Genomic DNA, 15,931 nt, shown 5'->3' on the forward strand with positions numbered 1-15,931 from the left:
ATAAATTAAAATTCCAAACGGAATAAAAATAAAAATTTGAATAAAATTGGATAAAAATACCAAATTATACAATAATTAAAATTCCAAACGGAATAAAAATAAAAATTAAATAAAATTGAATAAAAATTGAATAAAAATTAATTAAAAATACCAAATTACACAATAATTAAAATTCCAAACGGAATAAAAATAAAAATTAAATAAAATTGAATAGAAATTAAATTTAAAAAATAAAATTACAGAATAAATTAAAATTCCAAACGGAATAAAAATAAAAATTGAAAAAAATTGAATAAGAATTAAATTAAAAATCAAATTACAGAATAAATTAAAATTTCAAACGGAATAAAAATAAAAATGGAATAAAATTTAAATAAAAAAAAAATCAAATTATCAAATAAATTAGAATTCCAAACGGAATAAAAATAAAAAATATCAAATTATATAATAAATTAAGATTCCAAACAAAATACAAATAAAAATTGAATAAAAATCAAATTACAGAATAAATTAACATTCCAAACGGAATAAAAATAAAAATTGAATAAAAATTAAATAAAATTGAATAGAAATTAAATTTAAAAAATGAAATTACAGAATAAATTAAAATTCCAAACGGAATAAAAACAAAAATTGAAAAAAAATTGAATAAAAATTAAATTAAAAATCAAATTTCAAAATAAATTAAAATTCCAAACGGAATAAAAATTAAATTAAAAATCAAATTACCAAATAAATTAAAAATTCCAAACGGAATAAAAATAAAAATCGAATAAAAGTGAATAAATTAAATAAAAATCAGATTTGAGTGAAGAATTGAAGGAAAATGCAAAAAAAAAATCAATTTGCCTGTGAAAAAAACAAGAAAAAAATAAATAAATTTATAAAATGAAACTAATTGAATTAATAATAATAATTATGGTGACAAACCTAAATTTATTCGTGGCCAACTCTCCCAATTCGTAAAATTTAATCTCCTCGGAGAAGACATCGAGGGGTACGTTGACTGGACGGCGAAGTCTTCCACCACTTTGATAGTAATAGAGAATCGCATCGAAGGAGGGTCGATTTCGATCGAAAAAGTATTCATTGCGAAGCGGATCGAAATAACGGATCCGCCTTGATGGGTCGCCAAGCAGTGTGTCCGGAAATTGGTTCAATGTACGCAATTGCGTTTCAAACCTTAGTCCGCTCACCTGTTACATAAAAATTGTTATCGATTCATTAATATTTCTCTCTCTAAATATTTAAATATTTAAAATATTATACCCTTCACTATAATATTCATTCAGAAAATAATTTACATTATTAAATAGTAGGTATGGTATATATTTCTCAATTTTTTTTTTTTTAAATTATTTTTATTCCCTTTACCCCGCTGGAAAAAATTCATGAAAATTAATTTTTTTATTTATTTAAATTCACTTTTGCATTTGTAAGAATAATAATTTAATTTAATTTCCGGTTATTTGTAATTACATTTTGTTTTTTTAAATAATTCATGTTTTAATTGTTTTTAATTTTCTATAATTATAATTATAATTTCTATAATTGGTTTTAATTTTCTATAATTATTTCCACTTTCAATTTGTTTTCTAAATTTATAATTAATTTTCCGATCGTTTTTTTTAAATTATCTTGAAATTTCTTTTTTTTTTTAATTAATTAATTGAATTTTTATTTTTTAATGAAAATATGAAAAAATTGTTTAATAATATAAAAAAATAATTTTAAGTATTTTCTTCCGCTTTTATTATTACTTTTTTTTTTTTTTTGATCGAGATTGATGGACAAACAGGAAACAGGTACACTATCTATACTTACTGGAAATGAAAAATGTGACACACAAGAAATTATTATTTATGATTTTACAAATTAAGGACGCAATTAACTGTCACTGATAAATAAAAAGAGAAAATTAAAAAATTATGAAAAAACAATTTTTTAAAATAATATTTATATATTCTATCTTAAAAAATAATTTGTTTTTCTAATCGTTGATAATAAATGTGGATTTTAGTATCCGGTCGATATAAAAACTTTTTGCAATATCTTGGAATATTTTTCTCTTTAGCAAAAAAAGAAACTTGTAAATAACAAATGTATTTTCTTAAAATATCTCGCAATTTCGTAACAGCCAACTTTTATAATAACACTCACTCTCTCTCTCTCTAATGGAAAAATTGTATATAAAAAAATATTTTTTTGTAATTTTTTTTTTTAAATATTATTTTCAATAAATTCAGTTATTAGAATTTTCAACCCTTTTCTGTTGACAGAAAATATCAATAAATTTTTTTCAAAAATTAAATTTTTGTTAAATTATTTTTTTATTTTTACAGAAAATTTTCAAAGTGTAATTAACATTTTTTTAGATTTATGAAAATTGTATTAATTAAATTTGAATTATAATCCAAATTTTTGAAAATTAAAAAATTTGATTTTTCAATTTGGTTTCAAATTCATAAATTACATATTACAAAATAAATTCTTTCGGTACGAAATCAAAATTAAATTTTAATTTTAAAATAAAAAAAAAATAGTTTTTTTTAAAATTCTAATGAAAATATAAATTTGGATTAAAATTCAAAATTAAGATTAAAATAAAAAATTGACTTTCGAAAAAAATGTATCTCGCTAATTATCATCACTACAATTAATATAAAGCTCAAATTGTAAAATGCAACTTTAAGAGTTATGCTAAAAGATTTAAAAAAAATTGCTACCTAAGAGTTTTCTAATATTTCTTAAATATTATATTATTTATAATTAATTAAATTATCTAATTCTATGAATGCATAGAATCAACTCAACTATTAAATAATTAGTAAAAAAAATCTATTGAAATTAATTTTTGTCAATAAATTTATCTTTTTGACAAAAAGAAAATCATGCAAAAAAAGGTTGAATGTTCTATATATAAAATGGTAAACTATATTTTTAATAATAATAATAATAATAATCAATCTATATTATAATAAACAAGAAGCTGAAAATTTTTTCATTAATAAAGTGCCTCGACTTAATTCCATAAGTTTACAATTTTACTCACATCTTGAATTATTTTGATTGACATCTTGATATCAATTGATTGGCATGTTTGTGAATCTATCTTTGAAGATGGATCGATGTCTGTGGATACTGAATATGGCCAAACACATTCAACTTATAGCGATGCAAAATAGACTTATGGGAAAATTTTATATAAATTAATTTTCCATTTTCTTAATTTTTGGAATTTAAGTAAAAATTTTCACAACTAATTTGAATTTTAGTAAGAATCTATTTTTTTCTTAATTAAATTTTATCGAAAAATTTTTTTTACTGATGTGAGAAAAAATTTAACTAATTTAGTGAAAAAAAAATTTTTTTTTTACTAATTAGTGTAAGTAGAATGTAACTAATTTAGTGAATTTTTTTTTTACTAATTAGTGTGAGTAAAATTTAACTAATGTAGTAAATAGTCAGTCACTAATTTAAATTAGTTGAAAATTTTTACTAAATATTTTAAATTATTTAAATTTAGTTATTTTTTGTCTAATTTTTTTCAATTTAAAAAAATCCTTCACAAAAATCTAAATTAATTTAATTAATTTGGATTTTTAGGTAAAGGATTCTTTTTACTTAACAGTTTTATTTATTTAATAAATTGAGGGGACAATTTTTTTTCTTTATATTATTATATTTAAGAAAAAAAAAGCAAAAACAAAATATTAATTATAACTAATTAAAAATTATTAAACTGAGGTACGTTAATAATTTTACAAAAAAAATTGAGAGAATAAATATGAAAATAAATAAATAAGTAAAATAAAAATAAATTAATAGTACAAAAAAAAAAAAATTGCAAATTTATTGTAGTTTCGTTTAAAATTTTCTTCACATGTTTCGAAAATATTTTTTAAAAATAATTTATCATAAAAAAAAATATATATAATTTATAAGATTTAGTTGAACTTTTACAGCAGTCTCGTAGATATTTTATAAAATTCTATCTCTATAATTTCTGGTTTTTTTTTTGCCTTTTGTAAAAAAATAAGTATCGTCGTTAAATTCTACACACGTACAGGCGCTATACGAAAAGATAAAACGAAAGAAAGAGAAAGTGAGAGGCTGAGTAAAAAATAAAGAAAGAAAAAGATAGAACGAGGGCTATTTTTTTTGTCTCTCAAACCGAATCGTTTTTTTTAATTTTTTTTATTTGAAACGCGAAATTTCGTTTATACTCACCAAATATTTACAAAAAGGATTTTAATGAGGCAACTATCAGCACAGCATTGGGGCAGAAATGGGAATCCCCTAGTAAATATATATAAAAAAAAAAAAAAAATTTGGCAATAATTTCGATCAGCCTTCTCACACGCGGTTACGAAATTGAGATTAATCATCATTTTTTTTGTTTGCCTTTCCTTTTTTAGAAAAAAAATTTCGGACTGCTTTATTTTTTTTTAAAATAAATAATTCAAAATTAACAGTAAAAAAATACACTTAAATTATTCTTAATATTTTTTTTAAAAAAGAATAATATTTTTAAATAAGGGAATAATTAAATAAATAAATTAATTAAAATCGAAAAATAAAACTCGTTGCATTTTTTTAAAGTATAGGTGATATTAAATTTCCTATATGTAATTTTTTTTTTTTTTTTTTTTTTTGTGTAATGGTACACCTAAAGTGTTAAAAATTGAATTGAAATTCTTGACGAAGGACAATTGAAATTTTGAAATAAAATCCACACTTTACATAATAATTATTATTATTTGCAAGTGGTGAAATGCGAATACATTGAGTGCCATATATAAATTGTATATAATGCTCTTGTTAACAATCATCCCACACGTAAATGACACTAATGTATGTTATATAAATGTACATAATGAAATATTACTTCCTCGTGGAAAAGATATTTTGTACTAAACGAAAAACGTTTTACAATATTTTCCAAAAAAAAAATTCAATATTTTCCAAAAAAATTAAAATAATAATCTGTACTATATTTTTGTCTTCTTTTTTAAAAATAAAAAAATAAAAAATAGAAAAATTAATTTATATTTATTATTAATTAATTAAGAAACCCTAAAATTGTTTCTAAAATTTTTTTTTTAATTCAAATTAGTTAATAATGATAAATTAGTTATTAATAAATTATTTACTAATAAATTATTTACTAATAAATTAGTTACTAATAAATTATTTACTAATAATTTAATTAAAAATTTTTTTTCGCTAATTTATTAGTTAAAATCGAGGTTAAAATTCTAATTCATAAAAAATTCAACTAAATTAGTTAAAAAATTTTTATTAATTTAAATTTTTCAAATTAGTCAAAATTAAAATTTTCTCTTTACTATAAAAAAAAATCAATATTATTTGATTTTTATCGAACGAGGAAATTAAATTAAAAAGAAAAAAAAAATTTCCCTTAATAACTGGTTGAAACTGACTTTTATTGGTTTTTAAATTTATAATATATTTTTCATTTAAATCGTCGTTATTGGTTATTGGCCAAAAGTTGCACTTGCTAAAATCGTGTGCGCAGTTATGCAGAAAATTTTTTTTTTCACCGAGATCTGCAAAACCACTGAGCTGTATGTGCGCTTCATATATTTATATAAAAATACTTCTCTTGTTTGAGTACTTTTTTTTTTTTTTTTTTTTTACGCATTATGTATCACAATATAAAATTGCAAACTATTTCAACTATTTACAATAATATTAGGGGAAAAAATTCAATAATTATTAAACACAAAAAAAATCGTCATGTTCCTCATCATGTAATGTGTGTATTATTTATTTTTTATTTTATTTATTATTATTATTATTATTATTATTATTTCAGGAAATCATTAAAAATAATTGGACTCTGATTTCTTTGCCTGTGGATACAATTACTAAAGTAGATATAAATTTCAAATTTATGATATATACATAAGTGAAAGTGAAAGAAAAAAAAGTGTAATTAAAGTTTTCTTAACATTTTAAATTATTGCATTTTTGAGATTATAAAATTTATTCTCTTCTTAATTTAAGAAAAAGATTTCTTGAATTAAGGCAAAGCTTTTTTTTAATTAAGACAAATTTTTCTTAAATTAAAACACAACTTTATTTAATAAAGACAAATTTTTCTTAAATTAAAACACAGCTTTTTTAATTAAGACAAATTTTTCTTAAATTAAGACACAAAAAGAAAATTGAATTTTACTCAAAATATTAAATTGAAATTCACAGAGATATTATTTTTTCCATCTAATATTAACAATTCCTGTAAAAAAATCGCTTATTTAAAATCAGTCAATTTTTTGGCTTAAAACATGTAAAAAGAAAATTCCATTAAGACGTGTTTGAAATTAAGACCGTTATTTACTAATACTGAAAATTAAATAAAAAAAAAAAAAATTTTATAAACTCATTTATATTTCAATGTAAAAAATTTATGTCAGTCTATTTTGAGCCTTAATTTTAAAATAATTTTAGCTTAAATTCAGTTGCTAATTATAAATAAATAATTTATTATAAATAAATGAATTATTAATTTTTTTCCAAATAAATAATTTATTATAAATAAATGAATTATTAATTTTTTTTCCAAATAAATAATTTATTATAAATAAATAATTCATTATAAATAAATGAAGTATAAATTGGTTATAAATAAATTTTCGAATTCGCAGCACAATAAATAAATTAAAATTTTTTTTTTATTTTTAATTGCATAATAAATTTAAAAAGTGATTTAATATTTTTTTTTTCCTCAAAATTTCATTATACTTACGTTGATGACGACCCTCTCGCAAAAGTCATGATCGTGTGGTATGGGCTCGAAGTGTGTGACGCCTGTGTATTGGGTGTGAGCGTTTGGCCCATCTTCGTCCTGGCTGCTGAGCTTTGGCAGCGATCTGTAAAAAAATAAAAACATTTTTTTATTTATTTTTTAAAATAATTAAAAATTTATGTTTATAAAAACTATAATAATTAATTTTTTATTCTAATAAAAATTTAATTAAGTGTCCGGATGCAATAAACGTTTCCAAAAATTTTTTTTTTGATAATTTCACATTAGTATTTTGTACGAATTTTTGTTAAAGAAATGAAAAAAGAAACAAAAAAAAAATAAATAATAAAAAAAAATTATAAAAAAATAATAAAAAAATATAAATAAAATATAGTTTTAATGAATAAATTATGTGATAAAAAATGATGACGTTGGGATAATATGAAAAAGAGGATCATGAAGGGGAAAAATTTTGTAAAACATCGAGTACACTATATACAAGAAGGCTTTTTTCGATTCATTACTAATTCACATATTTCTCGAATAGAAAAAAAAGTAAGAGAGTCTAGTATACTTCTTGTGACCCTAAGCTATCTGGTGGCCTACTCAAAGTGGTGCAGCATCTCATTTGGACCACGCAATTCCTATATAGCTATATATGTACTATATATATATACGATAAAAATGCAAAAAAAGTCTATACAGTAACCATCTCTTCGTTCAAGTGTTTTTACACTTTAAATATGCTCATACAAAAACGTGCAGGTCAACGATCCAAATATATTTAAAAATAGCATATCTGACGTAAGTGTTGTCCTCAATTGCAAAAAAAAAAAAAAAATTAATGATTTATATCTAATCATTAATCTTCATTATTCCAATCCTTTGTTATTTTTTAAAAATTTTATTTACAAAAATAAATAAATAATATAAATAAATAAAAAAATAAATAAATTTTATAAATATAAAATATTTATAAAAATAATAAATATTTATAAATAAAAATAATCTCATAATTTAGATTTGTGTGAAATTATTTATTTTCTTAAATTATTATTAATTTAATTATTAAAAAATAAATTTTTTCAATTTTTTAATAAAATAATTTAAGTAATAAAATAAATAATTTATTAATAATAAATTATAACAATAAAATTAATAATAAATAATTAATTTATTTATTATCATATAAATAATAATTTTTAAAAATAATAGTAAATAAATTTATTTATTATTTATTTATTTATTTATAATTTATTTAATTATGCTTTATTATTATAATAAATAATTTATTTATTATCATATAAATAATAATTTTAAAAAATAATAGTAAATAAATTATTTATTATTTATTTATTAAATTATTTTATAATAAATTAATAATAAAATAAGAAAATAATTTAAAAATTAATTAAAAAAAAAAATTTTTTAATTGTGAGATAAAATTTGTTTTGTTATTTATTTATTTTTTTGGTTCAGCGATATATATATTTTTTTTTGGGTACACTTGAAAAATAATAAATATGAAAGTTTCACAAAAAAAAAGAAAAAAATTTAAATGGCAAATTTGAACAAAAGTTGAAAAGTAATTGCTCCTTTTAGATAGATGGTAAAGTGAAGATTAAAAAAAAATATTTCGACAATGAAAAAGTCATTCCTATAGAAAATAGTGAGTTCGCGCCGTCGCCGCCGGCCAGACGACCGTGAACTTCAATTGAAATCGGTGCCAAGAATCTTCTCGCTCGTTGACTTGATCAGAAAATTAACACCCTTCATATATTGTGAATTTATATTCTCACCTCACAGAAATTTCTCAATTTTTTTTCCTTCGTTTTGTTTTTTTTAGCAAAAATTTGTTTAAAAAATAAATTATTTATTTATTATTATATAATAAATTATTATAATATATTATATTATATATATGTATTATATATAATAATAATAATAATAATAATTATTATTATTATTAATTATTATATAATAAATTCTATAAATAAATAATATAATAATTTTTTTTATTTCTATTTTATTATTAATTTAATTAATTATTTCCATTAATAAAATAATTATTACTATTATTTAATATTTATTGATTATTTTTTTTATTTAATAAAAAAAATTGTTTTCTCAAAAAAAATTATATAGGGTACTAATAATTTAGAAAAATAAATTATTTTTTCTTTAAAGTGAATCGAGGTTTTAGAAGAAAAAAAAATAAGAAAAGGCCATTTGTTAAAAAATTACTCTCATTTTTTTTTCTTCTTATTATGCCCTCGAAACGAATTATTAGCTCGAAGTCAATCTATTTTCTGTTTTTCTTTTTTTTTTTTAAATTAAGCAAATTTCCTCCTGTGAGTATACAAAAAAAAATCGATTTCAATTAACACTTCGAGTTAGTTTTCTGAAAACGAGTTTCCATTTCTATTTGGCTTGAACGATTCGGAAATTGAGTTATATGTACGGATTTGGTCGCGCAGCTAAATTTATATAGATCACTTTGAACTTGAATTTCGATTTCCTGATTTCACGCGCGCGGTACGCCACATCATCATTGACCTTTAAAATTATTTATTTATTTTTTTATATAAAGTATTATTATTAATTAAAATTTTTATTTTAAAAACAATTTTAATTAAATAAAAATTTTGACAAATTTTAAAAAAATTTAGAATTTGAAAAAAATTCTTTTTACTCCATTTTTTTTTACTAAATACAATTTTTTACCGAAATTTGAAAATGTCCAAACTAAAAGATTTTAGCTCGTTTTTTAAAAAAAAAAAATTCGGACAATGACAATTTAGCAAATTTCCAATTGATTGCGAATTTTAAAAATCGCGCCGAAATATTTTTTTTTACTAGTTATAGTAATTTCTAGTAATTTTTTGTTTTAGGTTATAATTTTTCGGCTTTTTGCGAAATTCGGTGAATTGAAAATTTGTCGTTTTTAAAAATTCTGTCAAATAATAATTAGGACAAATAAAAATTCGGACATATGAAGATTTGAGAAATTGGAAAATTTTGTCATTTAAAAAATTTCAATATATTAATTTATTATAATTTTATTTATTATAATAAATAAAATTATTATTATTATTATAATTTTATTTATTATAATGAATAAAATTATTATTATTATTTTTATTATTACTATTATTATTATTATTATAGAAATAAAAAATCTATGATATTTAAAAATATAATGATATTTTAAATTATAAATCATGTCGAATTTTAAAATTCGCGGCAAAATATTCTTTTTCTAGGTTATGTTTGTTCGGACATTTGCTAATTTCGGTCAAGTGAAAGTTCGCCGTTTTTTTTTTAATAAATATAAGTAATAAGTTTCAATAAATTTCTAATAAATTTATAATAATTTATAATAAATTTGTAATAAATTTCTAGTAAATTTGTAATAAATTTATAATAATTTTTAATAAATTAGTAATAATTTGTAATAAATTTGTAATAATTTATAATAATTTCTAATAAATTTGTAATACATTTCTAGTAAATTTGTAATAAATTTATAATAATTTGTAATAATTTATAATAAATTTGTTATACATTTCTAGTAAATTTGTAATAAATTTATAATAATTTTTAATAAATTTGTAATAATTTGTAATAAATTTCTAGTAAATTTGTAATAAATTTATAATAATTTATAATAAATTTGTAATACATTTCTAGTAAATTTGTAATTAATTTATAATAATTTATAATAAATTTGTAATATATTTCTAGTAAATTTGTAATAAATTTATAATAATTTTTAATAAATTTGTAATAATTTGTAATAAATTCGTAATAATTTGTAATAAATTCGTAATAATTTGTAATAAATTTGTAATAAATTTATAATAATTTTGTAATAAATTTGTTATAAATTTTAATAAATAAATAATTATTATTGTTATTATTATTATAGTGATATAAAGGAAAATGAAATAATGCCGTTGAATTGATTAAAATGATGAGTGCCTAATACGAAGTGATGTTGAATGTTGGAAATAGGTGCAGTATAACGATGTGATATATAGCGAAGGGGTTAGTCGGCAGCAGAAACTGCGGCACTACGGCGTTGGCTACATGCCATGGACACACCCTCTCTCTCCTAGTATTCCTATATATTTCTCTATGTCCCCCACTCTTTTGCCCATCCACCCCCTATTTTCCTCTCTTTCCCACTCACTCTCACTCTCGCCTCTACTCTACACAACCCCTCTTTCATCCACTTCATTGCCCACTTTCCAACGTTCGAAGAGTAAAGTGAGGACCTTTCAATTGCCCATAACTTCAAACGGGTTGACCTCTTCGAAAAAGAAAAAAAAATTTTTTTTATAATATTTTATATAAAATTTTCTATTAAATATTTTTATAGTATTTTTGTAAAATTATTTTTCTATTATTTAATTTTTTATCAATTTTTTTAGTATATATTTTATTTATTTTTACCTTTATTTTCGATGCAATTAATAATAATTATATTGATAATTAATAATAATTATATTGATAATTAATAATTATTATTTTTAAATGCCAAATATATTTTGCAAAAAAAAAAAAAAAAATAGTACAGTAAAAATTTCATTTTGAAATATGAAATGATTCGGGACCTTTTCTACAATATTTGAAACTAAAATTTATTCTTGAATTTAGCATATTTTATACTCATAAAAAAAAGAAACTACCTTTGCAAATTCAAAAAAAAAATTTATATTCTATGCAAAGAGCAAATTTTGAAATTCAAAATAATATTTTAAGAGACAAGATAATAAATTTCCTCGAAATTGTATATTCCAAACTGGTTTTAAGCATTTATTCTCAATTTGAGAATAAATTTTTTCTTCTTTCAGTAAAAACGTAATTCTAAATTTAATATTTAATTAAATAATATAAATAATAAGGAAAATAATGAATATTTTTTCGATGCTTATTAAATAATATTTTCTATATGCATTTTATTCTCACAATTAGAGGATAAAAAAAATAGAATAAAATGGATGGAAAATAATTGTCAAACAGAAAATATTCTTAAAATTAAGAGTTTCGATTTTTTTACACCACAAAGTTTTGAGTGGAAATAAAAGAAAAAAATTAAATTATTATTTATTTTTGGGCTTATGAGGTCGAAAAATTTTAAGAGTAGCAATTTTTTTTTTTTTTATTATTATTATAATTTTTTTTTTATAAAAACAAACGTATAAGAGAAGTTAAAAGATATATTCACACTGCCAACAAAACGAGAACAGTATCTCCTATATAACAAAGCGGAATAGCCAGCAGCTCTCTACTCGACCAGTCAACACTCGATAGATCGCTCTTGAGACTAGATGTATACATATACTATATATATATGTATATAAGCCATTCAATGAGAAGTCAAGTATGTTTTGAAATAAAGAAGCCTTCGAATCCTCTACAATAACCGGAATCACAAAATATTATATATATATATATAATAATAATAAAAAAAATGTATTTTCTTTTTTTTAATCAAAAAAAAAAATATCGAAAACAAAAAAAAATTCATTTAATTTTTTTATATTCAAAAAAAATTATTAATCATTGAATAATAATTAATAATAATTATTTAAAAATTAATATAATATTTATTAATTTTATTTTATTTCATTAAAAATAAATAAAAATTTATAATTATAAATATAATAATTTATAATATAATAAAAAAAAAAAAATAATAATAATAATAAATAATTTGAAATAAATAAATTAATCAATATTATATATTATTATTACATATTTTATTATATTATTATTTTACATTATTTATTTATTTAAGAATAAATAAATATTATTTTTTATTATTATTATTATTTATTAATAATAAATTCAATAATTAATAATTTTTTGAATATATAAAAATGAATGGATTTTTTTATTGTCAAAAATTAATTAATAAATAGATAAATAAATGTATAATTATTTTTAATAAATATAAAAAATTTTTTGTATAAAAAAATTAATTTTTCCATTTTATTAAATTAAAAACAATTTTTTTTTTTGAAAAAAAAACTTTTGCTAAGTCATATAGCAAATTTATATCCCCTTCTCTTTATCTAAAAAAATTAGAAAAGTATTAAATTAATTTTTCCTTGCTTTCAATGAAAAAAAAAATACAAATTATTGAATGAATTGACAAAAAAAAACGAATTAATACAAAAATATGTGTTTGGAATTTTTCATCGCACAAAAAAACAATCACTCATTTTTCATGGTTTATGGAAAGAACAATACAACCCCATGTTCTGGGTGAATACATATACATATATAGAGATATGAGAGGACAAGTCTATATAAGAGAAAAGTGAAATGAATGAACAAAAGAATAGTTGATGCATTGCTGAGATTATTGTGGTTTTTCTAGTATTTTTTTTCACCCCCTTCCCCCCCCCTCTCGTCTCTTATATGCAGAAAGACAATGCGTGCACAAAACTATTCAAATGCTTAATAGAGAGAGAAGGATAGGATTACAATAAAACAAAGAAAAAAGAAGAATATTCAATCATTCATCTCATTGAACAAAAAAAATTTATTTTTATCAATTTTCAGTTTTTTTTAAATGAATAAATTTATATTTATTAGTAATTAAAAAAAAATTTATATTTATTAATAATTCAAAATTAATAAATTAATATTCGTTAATAAATTAAATATAAATAAATATTTATTAATTATTAATTCATTATTAATAAATACTAATTTATTAATAATTAATTTATTATTAAATAATTATTAATAAATTAATATTTATTAATAATGAATTATTAATTTTTATAAATTAATTTTATTCAATAATTTTCATTATAAAAAAACAAATGTAACAAACAACTTAATTATTAATTAATAATTATAAATAAATACTAATTTATTAATAATTAAGTTATTATTAATTAATTATAAATAAATACTAATTTATTAATAATTAATTTATTATTAAATAATTATTAATAAAATTAATATTTATTAATAATGAATTATTAATTTTTATAAATTAATTTTATTCAATAATTTTGCATTATAAAAAAACAAATGTACAATATTTCCAAAAAAAAAAAATGATAAAAACTTTTATTATACGTTCAGGGAAAAAATTTATTTATTACAACAAATTTTGTATCTCATTCAAAAAAAAAAAATAAATAAATAAAAAAGAAAAAAAATAGATTTTATTTATAGTTTCAAAAGTTGCGAAATGAAAATAAATATAAACAAAAGGGGTTCTCCCCCAGTCTTGAGATATTGGATTAATTTATATATAAAAAAAAGGGCGTTAGGATTCTCATTTGCATAACATGACGTCATAAAATACTATGTACCCTTAAAAAGATTTATACATTTTCAGGTTGAGTGTACGACCTAGATAAAATTTTTTTTATTACATCTATTATATATATATTAAAAGGTAACAGAGATTTACAACTTCATCTAGATTTTTCATTCAATTAAAAACTTTTCATTAATTTTTTTTTTTTTTTTATTTAAAAAAAAGTTTTTTTTCAATAAAAATAAAATTTAAGTGTCAGATCCTTTTTCCCAATTTTTCTTTTATCATTCAGTGTCACTTTTTCTTTATCTTCTTTTCATAATATATATCCTTTTTTTCTTTCTATTTTTACTTCTTTTCTCTCTTTTTTCTATTTTTACTCTCTTTCTTTCTATTTTTTTCTTTTCTCTATTTTTTTTTCTATTCCTCTACTTTTCTTCTATTTTTCCTCTTATTTCTCCTTCTATCTTTTAATTGTTTTTCTTATCTTTAATTTTTTTTTTTTTTTTTTTTTGCAATAAATCTCTCTGTAAACACTTAATTTTACAACCATTGTAAAAGAAACACGTATAAGTGAAATAAGAGAAAATTGAAAAATTTTTTAATTACTATTTTTCCGGTATTTGACGTGAGAGGGAATTATTTTATTTTTATTTATTATTATTAATTAATCTTTATAATTTTATTTTAATTATAAATTGTAAACAATTTTTTTGGATATTTAATAAAAAAAAAAATTTTTGATTTAAATAAAAATATTTTTCTGTTCAAAAAATATTTTTTTTTATAATAGGACAAAAAATTTATAATAAAAATTAACAATAACAATAAATAAAAAAGTAATAAAACAAAAATTGAAAAAAATTTAGTAAATAAAAAATAAAAATGTAATAAACAAACAAAAAATGGAAAAATTAATAAACAACAAATAACCAAAAAAAAGTAGAAACAAATAAAAAATTGATAAGCAAAAAATGAAAAAGTGATAAACAAACAAAAAAAAGAAAAAGTAATAAACAATAAAAAGAAAAAAATAATAAACAAAAAAGTAATAAACAACAAATAAAATATAAAAAAAGTAATAAAAAAACAGACAAAAAATAGAGTGGTAAAAAATGAAACAAATTAATTGAATTAAATAATAATTGAACTTTTTTTTTTTTAAAGAGGGAAAAATACAATTTTATTATTGTGTTTTGACGATAAATTTTGAGATGTTGTTTTTATGTGATCATAGAAAAAGAAATATTTTTTCTATTCAAGTGAAAGCTTATATAAACATCAAGTTTTTTTTTTTTTTTTTGAGAATATTTTTTTTCTCTCTCTCTCTCTTTCTTTCTCTTTCTGATCTTGTTGGATGGTAAAACAAAAAGGTTATTTTTGAATCGTGCCCTATGTAAAGGTATTTTTAAGTTTATTTTTAACAAGAGTAGAAGTGAAAAAGTCAAAGCACGTTCATTCAACATCACCTGAATAAACCTCAAAGTGGGGAATATCGACCTCTTCCACTGCGCCTAATTTTGCCGCTACATTCATCGTTGCCACACGTTAAGATCTTTACATTCTCTCATATATAACATGCGCTCAACTTAAAACATTCCAAATAATAATTTCGCAAATTTTTAAACGAAAATCTTTTCAATAATTAAATTTTAAAAAAATTTTAAAATATATTTTGTCATAATTAATTATTAATTATAATTATAATTTCAATTTAAATAAATTAGTAATTTTCATTTTCCAAAATTAATAATAATATTTTAGTAAATTAATTAATAATGATTATAATTTAGTTTAAAAATAATTCTAATTTATAAAATATTTTGCAAATAGAAAATTTTTTTCTGTGACCAAAAAGAGTAATTATTTAT

At 18.8% G+C, this 15,931-nt stretch overlaps 1 protein-coding gene across 6 annotated transcripts in view; it reads right to left on the reverse strand.

Moving 5' to 3' along the window:
- The window catches only part of LOC127281941 (potassium voltage-gated channel protein Shaker), a 188,501-nt gene that overhangs the window by 23,462 nt on the left and 149,108 nt on the right, over positions 1-15,931 (reverse strand). For all 6 annotated transcript variants that reach the window (XM_051305950.1, XM_051305951.1, XM_051305952.1 and 3 more), the window contains 2 exons: positions 6,773-6,896; positions 931-1,196 (listed from right to left, as the gene is read on the reverse strand). In XM_051305950.1, coding sequence (XP_051161907.1) covers positions 931-1,196; positions 6,773-6,896 — 390 coding nt within the window. The remainder of the gene's footprint in view (positions 1-930; positions 1,197-6,772; positions 6,897-15,931) is intronic.

The sequence above is a fragment of the Leptopilina boulardi genome, unplaced genomic scaffold (genome assembly GCF_019393585.1).
Source record: "Leptopilina boulardi isolate dan_hultmark-lab unplaced genomic scaffold, ZJU_Lbou_2.1 LbouV2_278, whole genome shotgun sequence".
Classification (NCBI taxonomy): Eukaryota; Metazoa; Arthropoda; class Insecta; order Hymenoptera; family Figitidae; genus Leptopilina; species Leptopilina boulardi.